We start from the raw sequence: 13921 nt of genomic DNA, 5'->3' as shown, positions 1-13921 counted from the left end.
TAACAGGTTGGTTCACTTATACTTAAGTGGGGAGTCGTGCCATTTAGCAATGTTAGTACGATTGCTACTGCAGTCTTCTTCGGGAAACCTTCGAGTCTATGTCTGAACAACGCTAAACTGAGGTATCGGAACGATTATTTAATAAATTATATTCCCACAGAGAGCTCAAAATCATTTTTTTACTATAAAAATATTACTTTTGTTACTTTCAATTATTATTGAATTCATTATTCTCTATTCTGACAATAATTCTATTAACCCATAAAAAAATGTATCTTCACTTGGTATTGCCTAAAACTGCCTTTTATGTGTTATGATATGCAAAAATTGTGGAAACACAAAACATTCATACTATTTTGAATATTATAAGGATATGTGTTAGGATATGTGTTAGGATACAAGGGTCCGAAATAATAAATATGACTACATTTACAAGCTCAAAAGAGCATGTTTGGTATTGTGTAATGTTTTGGCCAGAACATGAATCAGTTGTTGATAGTTCTTTTTAAATATAATTTTGAACAATTTGACCCAATATGCTTATCCTGGTACATTTGTTCGTTCAGTAAAATTTCATTACATACAACATAGTCAACATGTTCAAGAGAGTACACAATAGGCACTGTCAGTGTTTTCAATGGTTCAGCATGAAGTACAAGGATTTTTTACTTTATTGTTATAAATATGTCCAAAACCCATATAATTTCCTACATTTGTGTAAATCCTTGTATCTGAGTACATGTAAGTGTAGGCTTGCATATTATAATTGCAATGAATGCAGTCCTTCGTGCGTGCCTATACCATATGCAATGGCGCTTATAAATGCATTTCTCTGTGCATGCCAAGCGTATGAGTATCTGTGCTTGGCTATTGGTTTCCTGTGCGTGCACACAATTTGTTCCAAAGGTTTTTGTTATCGAAAAATTGGTTTTTAATTGAAATTTAAATTAAAGCATTAAATATTTTAATTCAAAAATAACTTCCGACTAAATTTTAAACACTATAATCTGTTTCCAATAAAAACATTGGCTGAGAAAGGAAAGAGAATAAAAGATATGAGCCCCATATGCAATTGTGAAAAGATTTCAAATATTTGAAATTAATCTCATAACATAGAAATAAGACACCTCCTTTTCATCTGCTATACAATATTATAATATCATATCAGGAGCATTAAAAACATATTTTCTTATTTCTCACATAACAGACCTGTTATAACCTATCCATCAAGGATGGATAGAATATAAAAGCGGATACCTCAGATAATTATATTCTTGGTGGCCGACACATCTTATCCGACAGTGATATTATTTTGAAATTCTAGTAGACGATTACTTGATTTTTCTATAGTAAAAGCACATTTTATCCTACATCATTAGAAGAGAATTATTTTATCATATGTCCTCAAATTCATATTGTACTCTTTTATCAATAACCAGAAAAGGCCCATCTGTTGTAAATATTAAAACACTTGTTATACCTATACTCATAAAAAATCAATTAAAAAATGAATTTCTATTTGCTTTAGCTTTGTATGGGGCCAAAGTGGAACCGAGTTTTATTTTTAGACAAATAATTTTTTATTTAATTCTATTTCACTTGATAATTAAGATACTCGTATACTAATGTGTCACTTAAGATTTAAAACCAATTTTATTGGCAATAATACAGTAGTGCACAACAAAAATTTACTAAAATTTATATAAAAAAAAATATATATATATATTAAGTACCCGAAATTAAGTTGGGTTGAGGAGTAGTGGCCTTGCATAACAAATCCCACTTACGCACATATAACAGATCGTTGTGATAATATGGATAAAATCGTTGTTTATAAGTATGTCAGACCAGTGGAGGCTTAACAGACCACTAAACAGAAATAAAGATTAAAACGGACGGCATATTGACAATGTTGAGAAGAACAAATGCAACTGAAACCTTACAAGTCAATGCACGAAGATATGTTTTAAATTATGAAGCGTAACAGCTCTGTCAGATCTGTGAGAAAAGGGACCTTATACATAAAAATTTTTATACAAGTTAAAGATAGACATGGGCACAATAGACCCGACGATCGCAGTGCTACATCCCCTAACAATAATAACGATAGACATTGGCACATAAGACGCTATAACTCCACATATGACATCTACTCGTCCAGATGTGTTTATAGTTTGATAGTACAACAAAAATGGATCTAAATGTATAGATTATATGCAATTGTCAATAGATGGCTTCACTGCAAATGCTGTTAATGCAGTGCAGCAAACAATACAGTTTATAAAATAATTAAAATATGTACATAATATAATTGAAGTTTATATTTTATTTATATACAATTTAATTTAAAAAAAAGTTTATACTTAATTTAAATTAAATAAATGAATTAAATATATTCATAATAATAGAAAATCAATAGAAATAATAACAATAGCAAAAAATAATAATAGAAAATTCTGAATTTAAAATTATTTACTTAAATATATATCTGATTTCATTCTAAGATTGCAAAGCAAGTTAAAATTAATTATCTTTTTAATGAGCAAATTAACAAAACTCCAAAGTACAAACGTACAAAGTCAAGTACGGCTTTGAGTGAGTCGACTAATGAACACTAACTCTGAGCTTTAAATTTGACAGGGCACCCTTGTTAAACCCTTGCTACTTGCAGTGTCAAAAAATTATTTAGGAACAATTAAATATAAGAAATAATTCCAATACCACTGATAATGGGTATTTCGCAATACTCGAAACAGCTGTTTGGTCAGCCAAAAATTCAAATAATTAAAAATAATTATAAAATGTTTGTTGTTGCAATTTCTCTACTATTTGATAAAAATCTTTTCCTATTGAAAACAATAATTTAAGTATTTAATTTAAGTATAATTTAAATATTAAGTATTTAGTTTCGTTCAAACAAACGTTAAGAATCAACTAGAAATATATATATAATTCTAATCTTTTTAATAAACTTTTATTATATCGATCTCAAATTAAATTCCTACAAGTTGTTTGTCTATAATTATATGAGACTGCTGTATTTATATGAATTTGTTTTAATACTAACTTAAAAAAATTTAATATTAGTAATAATTTTACGTAAATACTATGGTAAACCAATTATCCAATTAAAAAAAAAACAATGTCTAAATCGTTAATGATTAATTGTAGTATTAAATTGGTCATGAATAAATATATAATATTAAAGTGACTAATGAGATAAATATAATATATAATTAAAAATAAATACACTTTAAACTATGAACTATTTTAGACGATTAATAATAAAACTGGTATAAACTATTTCAAATATATTTGAGATAATTTAATTCAGTAAACCTTAATGAGTTCTGGTTAAGGGTGTGGTGCAGTACAAGTTTTTACTGCAATTAACGTTGTTTGCGTTTCGCTTAAATATATATAATCTTTTGAGTTGAAAATGGGTCCCGATATTTTTCAATGTCGTATTTCTGTTTTACACAAAATCATTTCTGTGTAATTTCATTCTTTACATACTCAATGTCGAAAGTATTCCCATTGACTGAATTCCCCAATGCGTTTGTTTCACGTATCATTAGCGAGCATTTTCATGAGCTTCTGGTAAAGACTTCTTAAATAAATATTTTACTAAGGGAATATGTGGGCGATGTGTTGTATATAAAAGAAGGTATTTATATATGTATGTTAGCTTATCATCACAACATTTATCGAAAATTTTATGGGAAATTAAGAGATGCTTAATTTATGGAATACAACTTCTAACGCTTGATTAAACTTCTTACTTGGAAGGTAGGGTTTTAAATTTGTTTTTAAAATTTTGTTTTTTAATTTGAAAAATAATTTATCATTTCATTGTAATAATTTTTAGTTAAATAATATTTAAGAAAAAATACAATGAAAGAGGAAATAAATATATAATTAATCTCGTAGAAATAATTATACTGACACTGAAGGTGTTTAAAATATGTAACCAAAATTATAATTGCAACAATCAGTTAAAAATATTGCAGCATTGGAAATATAGAACTTTATAGGTTGGAATCAAGATACCTTGTGATCAAAAAAGAACTTATTTACAGGAACTGTGATTCCCGCGTTTTGAGACCATAGAGGCCATAAGGTAAAAATTGCCACACGAAAATTTTTCGACTTCTTTGTATAGACGCCAAACAAAAACCAATCATACGATATGCGTTAAGCTTTGGCAGAATGTGTATAATAATGTTGCCAGCGTGAAAATAAAAAAAATTTACCGATTGGATAAGCGCGGGAATTCAAAAATAAGCCTCTCGTTCTTTTTTGATCAGAAAGTACTTCAAATAGAAATGTTTCAGAATATAGATATAGTCAAGTTGCAAATTCAAATAGAAATATTTCAACAGTTAAAATTTTGAATTTCATAGCTTGGAATCAAGATACTTCAAATAGATATATTTCAACAATTGAAATGATATTTTACTTTATGGTATGGAGTCAAGCTAGAATTATAATATTATCGTCAAACTGACAAAAAGTCATATACCTATACTCATAATTATGTCCAAAAAAGAAATATATTCTTCATTAAAATTAATTTTCAATAAAGAAGATTTCTGTTCTGAAATGTGCCAAAACCCGGGAATACTTTTTAGTATCACAATATATATATTATATAACTTATATATAATATAACATATAATTTGAAGTACGAACTATTAGAGATAATCCGCTACTCAGACAATTCAAACATAGTTCATATGTTAATTGTCTTTGCGAAAGTAGGTATATAGATATGTTAGAAAGTTTACTTAGTAAGCTAGAGAAACTGACCATCCTTTTCTCTCTTAGATTTTTTCTTTTTCTTCTTTATGCTAACTAACGTTTTGGTTTTTATGATATTATAACTTTACTTATTTGGGTGTTTCCCTCAAAGAACCAATTGCCAATTGATTCTATGAAACTGCTATATGAATATTGATCTAAACCGGCTCTCGATAGCAGTCTTAAACTTTAACGTGTGAGTATCTTATAACCAAGTTTCATATGTCAATGTCAAGCATTTGTAAATTTTCATTTTGCTATTTATTAAATAGACGACCTATTGAATAGAAACATTTTAATGTACATTGTGACCGAAAGGTTTTCGGAGGTTCTCATTTAAGATTCGCGCGCTGTATATTTTTCGATATTTTAAGTTTATGTAGTTTGGCAGCACTGTCCTTAATTACTATGCCAAAAATGAGCGCGATCTGTCAGACAGTTCGTTTACGGCAGCTGTTGAAACCAGTTCACCTCAGTAGTGCGTTGCGAAAAAAACAATGGAAAAAAATATTGAACAAAGAGTTTGCATCAAATTTTGTTTTTCGAACGAAATTTCGTGTGCAGAATCGTTGCGAATGCTACAAAAGGCTTATGGGGAATCAGTTTTATCGAAAACTCAAGTTTATGAGTGGTACAAAGCCTTTCAGGACTGTCGTACGACCGTCGAAGACATGCCGCGTTCTGGACGACCTTCGACCTCTACCACCGACGAAAACATTGAAAAGGCAAAGGAAATCGTGTTCAAAAATCCTCATGTGAGTGTTAGAGAGATAGCACGAGAGCTAGGCATCGGTCGTGAGATGGCTCGTTTGATTTTGGTGGACAATTTGTGTATGCGACGTGTCAACGCCCGGCTTGTTCCGATTCACCTCAATTTGTTCAACATTATCAACGATTTTAAGGCCAAACATTCAATAAATACCATCGAACAGCCACCGTATTCACCTGATCTTGCACCGTGTGACTTTTTCCTGTTTCCCAACCTCAAATTACCACTCAGAGGAACGCGTTTTGAATCCATAGAAGACGTAAAACAGAATTCGCAGAGGGAACTCAAAGCCATACCGGAAAGCGCCTATAAAAAATGTTTTGATGATTGGAAGAAACGTTGGCATTTGTGTATCGCTTCTAATGGAGCATATTTTGAAGGAGATAAAATAAATATTGATGAAGATTAAGAATTTTGCGTTTTATTTAAGAGTTTCCGGAAACTTTTCGGTCACAATGTATTTAGTTTATTTTTTGTGCAATTAGGCACTAAAAGGCTGAGAAGAAGAAAACTTACAATAGTTATACTTATACTATATTAAAGAAAGTCACCGAAGTTAAAAACAAGTTTGAAGCGCAATAAAAACTATATTCTAAAAAAATCTGATAACAAATAGAAAAAATAGAAAATAGAAGAAATAAAAAACAGAAAAAAAGGAAGAAAAAATAAATAGAAAAAATATAAAAATAATCTGTTAAAATCTGCAGAAAAATATTTAGAACTGATTTCCAAAAGATATTAGCTTGCCAAAAAATTTTTTTTTTTATCTATAGAAAGAAAAAGAAAAGCTAAAATGTATTTTAAAATGTCATTTACCTCATTCTTAAAGTTTTTCTATTCTATTTTATTTCGTCTTTAAACCAAAAGCTAACTTTTTTAATAAGCATGATTATTATTCTTTCTCTTATTTGGCACTATAGCCCAGTGTGAACCTTGGCCTCCCTAAAATAGTTATTATATCCAATATATTTTACTGCTAATATTGTACTAAATAGTTATAGTAATTTTTATAGTAGACTGCGGATCTACTACAAAATAGCTAATAACTTTAATAATTCTAATATTTCTAATATTTTCATATATAATTGAATGTAGTTACTTCTTTTTTACGTTTAGCCGTCGAGTGATAGTTTGATCGCCTTGCTCCATATCCTAGAACTTCCATATATAGTTCAATGTAATTACTTACATTTGATCGTTGAAATCTCCGGTTTCAAGATTTTAGTACATTTGATTCTCGTGCACTGAAATATAATTTACTTTAACACAATTAAATTAAATATTATTAGTTATATTTTAATTTTCTTGAAGTTTTCTATCAAAGACTTTTAAGAATAAAAGTGTAATTCAACATATCAAACTCTCATTTCATCAAAGTCTGCAATTTTTTAGTACATCGGCACTTTTCTTAATTCCTGGTTTTATTTCAGTAATTTTAAACATTTTAAAAATTATTCGGTTTATCTTTAAAAATCCTTTTCGATTTTTTTTTCTTTAAAAAAACACTGTTGTTCATGATATATAGGCATTATCATGGCAAGGCTTTAATCTATGGAGGGTAACGATCATGATATAGTGATCTATCGACTTCATATTCGATATTTCATCTTTTGTGGTAGTGTTAGTATAGATAGTAGAGGTTTATTATTAGTAGTAGAGATTTATAAATACCTATGCTGGAAAATTAGTTATGCTATCTAATCAAAAATTACAAAAAATTGCAGGGAAAAAAAAGAGATAAATGAACATTTCATGTGTATATACTCAAGTTTACCCATTAGATTAAATTAAATTCAAAAACGGGTTGGGAATATGTCAACATGTCGCTACATCCTTTAAGGATTATTGTGACATATCCACTTTAGTCCCATAGTCAAGTAGCAGTTAGAAACATCATCATGTGTTTTGGAGAGACGTTACCTAATTCCTCAGGTTTACTCATACTAAAGTATTTAATTATGGAGCCCTACGAACTGAATAACATTTTTCGTTACTTTTTTTTTAAGAAAATATCTTCGCACTCATCCATAGGGTTTACGATAAAAGTAGCTGATTTTCCTCTTTTGCGGAAATAAGTTCGTATTAGGAGTCCCAAAGCTTCTGGTCAGGGCAATACTTCAGGCCATGTACATTTTATATGTTAGACATGGCCGAATTGGTTCCGTTCCCCAACTCAAGCTATGTGTGTAAATTATATAGTTTCCTTCGAGGAGTTACTGTTATCAAAAACGGAAACGCTCTCATTGTTTTTCGAACTTCTGCTATTGAGTGTAGACACCTATTTTTCGCGCAAAGAATTCGCTTGAATCTGTCGGCATTAAAGTAAGACAATTAACAGTGATCACAGATTTAGTAATATTAAGCATATTTCTAGTTCTAGACAAAGTTTTTATGCTATGATGTTTTATATCGCAAAGTATTAGAAAGGACTCTTTGAATAGAAAGCTGATTATATTATTGTGTAGGGTTGTCAATATCAATTTCTAGTTGGTAACCAGAACACCTTCACTCAATTATTTGTATGCACTTGGTATCTAATTCCACTATGACGTAGAGTTATAGTTATAGCATAGAATTGTTTGTTTTGAACAACACTGAGTAAAAGTCATTCTCAATTACTTAGACAAAGCCCCACTATAGCTCCAGGTTTTATCTTTTCATATGTATAGGAGCGAAACTATCAATAAGTAAGTTCCACAATTTTGATTCTTCCTCTTTCGATTAATATATATGAATTTTAGTCATTGAGTGTAGAGTCTTGAGTAATCCTGACGACATCTGAAATGTAGAAGTTATTATAGTATTATATGAAAAAAATGGGTTAGCTTACTAAATGTCAACTGTAAGGGATATAATTAACATAAAATTCTGAAATAAGAAATTAATGTTTAAGTTTTTAAAATTTAAAAATAAATGAGAAAATGTGTACTTCCGTGTAGTTTACAACTCACGCAAATTGCCAGTGGTACAATGAACTTCAAATATGTCAAAAATATAGAAAAAAAATCCTAGTCAAATGAGTTTGTCATGTCGTTGTCATTAAAAATAAGTAGCAAATGAGTAAAAAACTAAATGACACCATAAATGCACATATCCGCACTGAACAAAGCCAGGATATATGGGTATATACACGTATACACATACTAATATCCGCGTTCGTTATTACTTGACCAGACATCGGAGCCATCAAGAGGGATAGATAAACTCATAAATGTAAAAATCGTGTGTGTTCGTAACGCATTGTAATATAAAATATAAAATATAAAAACTATTTAATGACAGGATAGCTAAATCTATTCTTATCATCTGATCAAAATGCATACCTAAGCACGCAGATATCAGAACATAACACAACGACCGCAACCATGACAGGAGTCAGCGTATTCGGAAAGGACATGTTTGGTGGTCGTGTTGCGGTCTAATGACACTCATAAACGTTAAAAATAACAACAACAATTCATGCTGTTGCTATCTTTAACATTTTCATATTTAAGTTCTGACGAATGAAAGTTACTCCAGCACCAGCGGGCAAGGCTACTATGTAGGAGTAAGACTTAATGTAATTGCTTTTCATATTTACCAATTCATTTATCATAGGCAAATATTTATTGACAAAGCACAGTGATTATCTTTGTAACAATAATAATTAAATATATGGAAAAATTAAATCATTTCCAGGCAATCGAAGCATTCTCACCACCATTTCGGGTCAAATTACCGCGTCACAACGCAGCGGAAATGACATCAACAACGTCACCAGCAAACAGTACAATCCACATCTGATTGGAGTCCAATCCAAGTGAGTAATTGCCTTCAGTTAGCTACTTTTCTAAGTTTTATTGAGTTTGACGGAGTTTTTGTTAGTTTCGTTGATTTTGATTTCATTTTAATGGGCTTAATAAATAATTTTTCGCTTTTGTGTTGTAATTTAATAGTTCAATTAGAATTCATTTTGTTTTGGATTCCGTTTCAGATTCAGACGAAAGTATTATCACAAAGCACTTTTAGGTCTACTAATATTTACTATAATCATACTGATAATAACAATAATAATTATAAGCTTAAAACGTAAGTATTATGTTTATTTTAACAGACTTTCAAGGTTTCCTTACCTTCATTCCTTCCTTTTACCAGATAAGAGATCTGCAACGATTTGTCGCACAAATGAGTGCATACGCACAGCTGCAAATCTATTATACTCTATGGACGAACAGACTGATCCCTGTGAGGACTTTTATACATTCACTTGCGGCCGTTGGGCCAACGAACATCCCCGCCCTGACTCTATCACATCGAATGACTGGTTTCGAGAGAGTCAAGCCAAAATTATGCGAAAGGTCCGCAGTTTCTTGCAGGCGAACGTGAGCGATGCCGAACCATCGGCAGTTGCTAAAATTAAGGTTATGTATAAAGCCTGCATAAATACAGAGTTACTGGATGACCGAGAGCTGGAACCACTTGTGGAGTATTTAAGAGAATTTGAATTGCCACTTTTACCAAGTGGTTTCAATATGACACTGTCTAAGGAGGCTGAAAAGAAATTTGGTGATATTGAGAAGTTTAACTGGTTACGCGCCTTGGTGAATATAAAAAAGTTTACTGGTATGGATCTGATTATAGGTTTCGATATATTTGCTGATCCACTTAATAACACAATCAAACGCATAGCATTTGGTACACCGGAGTCTGAATCCTCATTACCTTTGTGAGTTTTTGAGTCGTATAAATAATAGAAATGTTTCTATATAAATATTCTCTTAATAGTAATAATGATGATATGCATAAACTATTGCATAAAGTAAAACGAAAAAAGATATTCAATCAAGATGATGATGATGATATGGAAAGTCGTGAAGAGGAGGAAGAAGAATCTGCTAAGCACACTTCTGCTGGTCTCACGGCTTATGTGACGTATGTGAAACATATACTAGAAGCATATATTTTGTACTTAAACCCTGACACAAAGTCAGAAGAAATTGAAGACACAATAGGTGATATGGCTTTGAAAGCAGTCAAAGTGGCAAGAAGAATATTTAGGGTAGGTATTAAGTGGTCACTGTTTTTAATGTTAAGTAAAGTAAATGCTGCGACTTATTCTCAAATCAGAAAGAACTTAACAATTAAAATTCATATGGTATATATGCTGTTATAATGAGAGCTGTGCAGTTGTAATTACTTCTGTAATCAGAGCTCGGCAGTGGTGATTACTTCTGTAATTAGAATACCCGCAATTACAAATTACAGCGTAATTGTAATTTGGAATTTTATTGCTAGATTAAAACAAATTTCTTATTACTCAAATACTGCTACTAAAATACTTTTGAAAATTACCTGGAATTAGGAATTGATATTTCCAATTCCAATTGTAATATACCATCAAAATTTCACATTTAATTTACTTGTAGTCTGGCTTGTATTGAGCGAAATGGAGGTCTGGAGTCTTAAACCTAGGTAGTTAGGAAGGTGAAGAAAAATGATAATCGAATCCTCAATTAGCTAAGATAGTCATTTTGATATCATATTCCTCGTAATTGTGAGTAGAATGTTGGGCATATTGATAAATACAAGTATTTGATACCAATAATGGAAATATCGTCAACAGGGTGGCCAAATACTTAAGCCTGGTTCGGGATAAGCTTCAACATTGATATTAAAGGTACCATAAGCAGATATCTGCTTCTTGAGCGCCGGTAGACTTGTGTTACAGCAGCTTCGACAGGGCAGACCAAGTTTGGCTCAGTGCCGTCTTATAATCCAGTGCCCTATTAAGACCAATATTATCTTAAATACTTCCAATTAAATGTTAGAATATTAAAATTTTTTGATATAAACTAAAAGTAAAAGGTGAGTTAGATTAGATAATTCTTAGAAAGTGTCCACATACATGACTCGTTTCTAACCTACGATTGTTAGACGACCTTCAGTCCCAATATCTTCATACGTATCTAATTTAATCCAGGTGAGATTTGGAATCTCTTATTAAGGCATACTTTTATGTTTTTTCCACACTGAATTTCGTTGCACCAAACGAGATCTGATATCTTTAACTAAGATATCAAATATTAACTAAGTTGGTTTAGAAGACTCCGTTTAGGAATAACGTAATGTATCTTATAGTTCGCGAAATACTATAACCTATCTTAATATATTTAGATATTTATGCAAGTTCATATGTAATATTAATAATAAGGTCTTCTAAGGACTCTAAGTATTTCTTTGAGTAGTAAATGTGAGAGTCTCTCCGATTACTCATGATACAGACATTAATAGAAATTAGCGGTGATGTTTTAGTATCTCACGAGTATAAACCACACTTTCTCCGTTGAAATTGTCTCACTATTAAACTTTCAAAACATTATTCTATTATAACATATAAAAATTAATTATTTGATATCACTATTGATTTATATTAGTTAAAAGAGGATGCAGAAAATGCCACAAAACCAATGAAAAATCCTGCCGAAGATATTGTGTATATATCTGTGATTGATTTACAAAATCAAACCGACAAACTAATAGCACCCAAGACTATACCCATTTGGGAAGAATACTTACAACTCATTATGAATAATACTAATCACACAAAACCATTTAATAGTAAAGACATCAAAATTATAACAAGTCAAGCAGATATAATTTATCTACAAACTATAACGGAGTATTTATTTGATGTAGCACCAGAAGATATCGAATTCTATATATGGCTCAGCGTAGTAGAAGAATTAATATTACACACTACAAGTGACATGCGATTGCTTCATACCGAGTATATGCGTGTTATGATCGGTACCGAAGGAAGTTCACCTCGTTCCATTTATTGTGCACATGCTGTAAATAGTTTAATGGGCATGGCTGTTAGTTACTCACTGGCAGATAAAAATTTTACATTGCGGAAATTACCAAAAGTTGAGAATATGTTAAAAGATATACGCCTTGCATTTGAAAAGTTAGTGCGCTCCACAAATTGGATGGACGCTGAAACAAAACGACAAACTCTACAGAAATCAGCAGAGATGAAAAGTTTTATAGGATTTCCCGATTGGTTAACTAATGCTACTGAACTAAATGAATATTATGAGGGAGTGTATGTTAATGAAACTAAACATTTGGAAAACATGATTGGAGTGCTACGTTGGCAGATGCAAACACGTTTAGATGGTTTCTATGAACCTGAAGTATTTGGTTGGGCTACGTCTCCATCAAATGTGAATGCATTTCATACATTTCAATCGAATGCTATAAGTAAGTGTGTATTATCAACTAGTAATAACTATTAACTATAAGAAATAATTTGTCTTATTACAATTTTATTGATTTTAATTCTTAATCTAGCCATTCCTATTGCAATATTGCAGTATCCTTTTTATGATTTGGGATTGGAGTGAGTAGTTTTGCTTCTTCGAAAAGTGCACAATATATTTGACAGCACATATGTTTCTATTAACTATTGTTACAATCTAAGCACCAATAATAATCATCAACATATTTAGCACCATATATGTCTCTATTAACTATTGCTATAATCTATGTAATATAAGCACCAATTGTAATCATCTACTTCATAATCGAGCACCCCGCGAACCCAAATAGTAATTATATACTTATAATAATATAACTTATAAACTTATAAAAGTATATAAACTATAATAAATTTTGATTTCTTATGTTGAGTCTTTTCCGAGTTAGTGCATCCGGACACTTTTACTCTATGATGGCTGGAGGATTTCTGCAGAGTCCCACCAATCTCACTGACTGATTTGAGTATTTCTCATAATCTTCGTTATTATTCAATGATTGATCTAAGATCTGCGTACCGTCACGTGCGGTTAGTGATTACTCTGAGATTAGATTGTTCCAAGTAGGGCAGCCTGTCGGTTTTCACATATAGCTTCAGAGCTCTGTCCCTTATGTATTTTTTGACCGGATTTATTCTAAGGTGTCTAAGCATGTTATTCGTGCGGATGAACTATGGCACATGACCAAGCAAATTCTACTAAACCTAGAAAACCTAGTTTTCACTGTATTGAAAATCAGTTTAAATAAAAAACCTTTTCTTTATTAATATTAAAGCTTTTTTTTGATTGTAATATTTCGTAACGCTTTGCTTTTATTTAGATAAATCCATTCACTCTAGTCAAGAAAAGGCACTTTTTAATATTAAGTTTTAATTAGTTTAATTATTAATTAGCTTAAATAAAATTCAATAAAAGAATACTTATTAAAAATTAAGATCGATTATAAACAATAATATTTTTTGTAGTTTATAAGCTCGTTCTAATTTAAAGCACGGCAAGTGCTTTGGTTGGTGTCACTAATTAAATAAAAATAAGTGACAATAAAACCTGGAACTTG

General features: G+C 30.8%; 1 protein-coding gene across 1 annotated transcript; it reads left to right on the top strand.

Annotated features, from left to right (window-relative positions):
* Positions 1-8385: 8385 nt before the first annotated feature.
* Positions 8386-12954, top strand: LOC119676380 (neprilysin-3-like). Its single transcript, XM_038087617.1, has 7 exons — positions 8386-8389; positions 9248-9368; positions 9543-9637; positions 9704-10274; positions 10334-10607; positions 11983-12811; positions 12902-12954. Exons 1-7 carry the CDS (start codon positions 8386-8388, stop codon positions 12952-12954), a joined length of 1947 nt encoding a protein of 648 aa, XP_037943545.1.
* Positions 12955-13921: the final 967 nt, after the last annotated feature.

The sequence above is a fragment of the Teleopsis dalmanni genome, chromosome 2 (assembly GCF_002237135.1).
Source record: "Teleopsis dalmanni isolate 2A chromosome 2, ASM223713v2, whole genome shotgun sequence".
Taxonomy (NCBI): domain Eukaryota; kingdom Metazoa; phylum Arthropoda; class Insecta; order Diptera; family Diopsidae; genus Teleopsis; species Teleopsis dalmanni.
This window is presented reverse-complemented; position numbering and strand designations above follow the sequence as displayed.

Excerpts from the sequence above, each read along its gene's own strand:
- LOC119676380 (XM_038087617.1), top strand. Across the intron at positions 9,638-9,703 it reads AATAATTATAAGCTTAAAAC|ATAAGAGATCTGCAACGATT; the intron begins GTAAGTATTATG and ends TCCTTTTACCAG. Across the intron at positions 10,608-11,982 it reads TGGCAAGAAGAATATTTAGG|TTAAAAGAGGATGCAGAAAA; the intron begins GTAGGTATTAAG and ends GATTTATATTAG.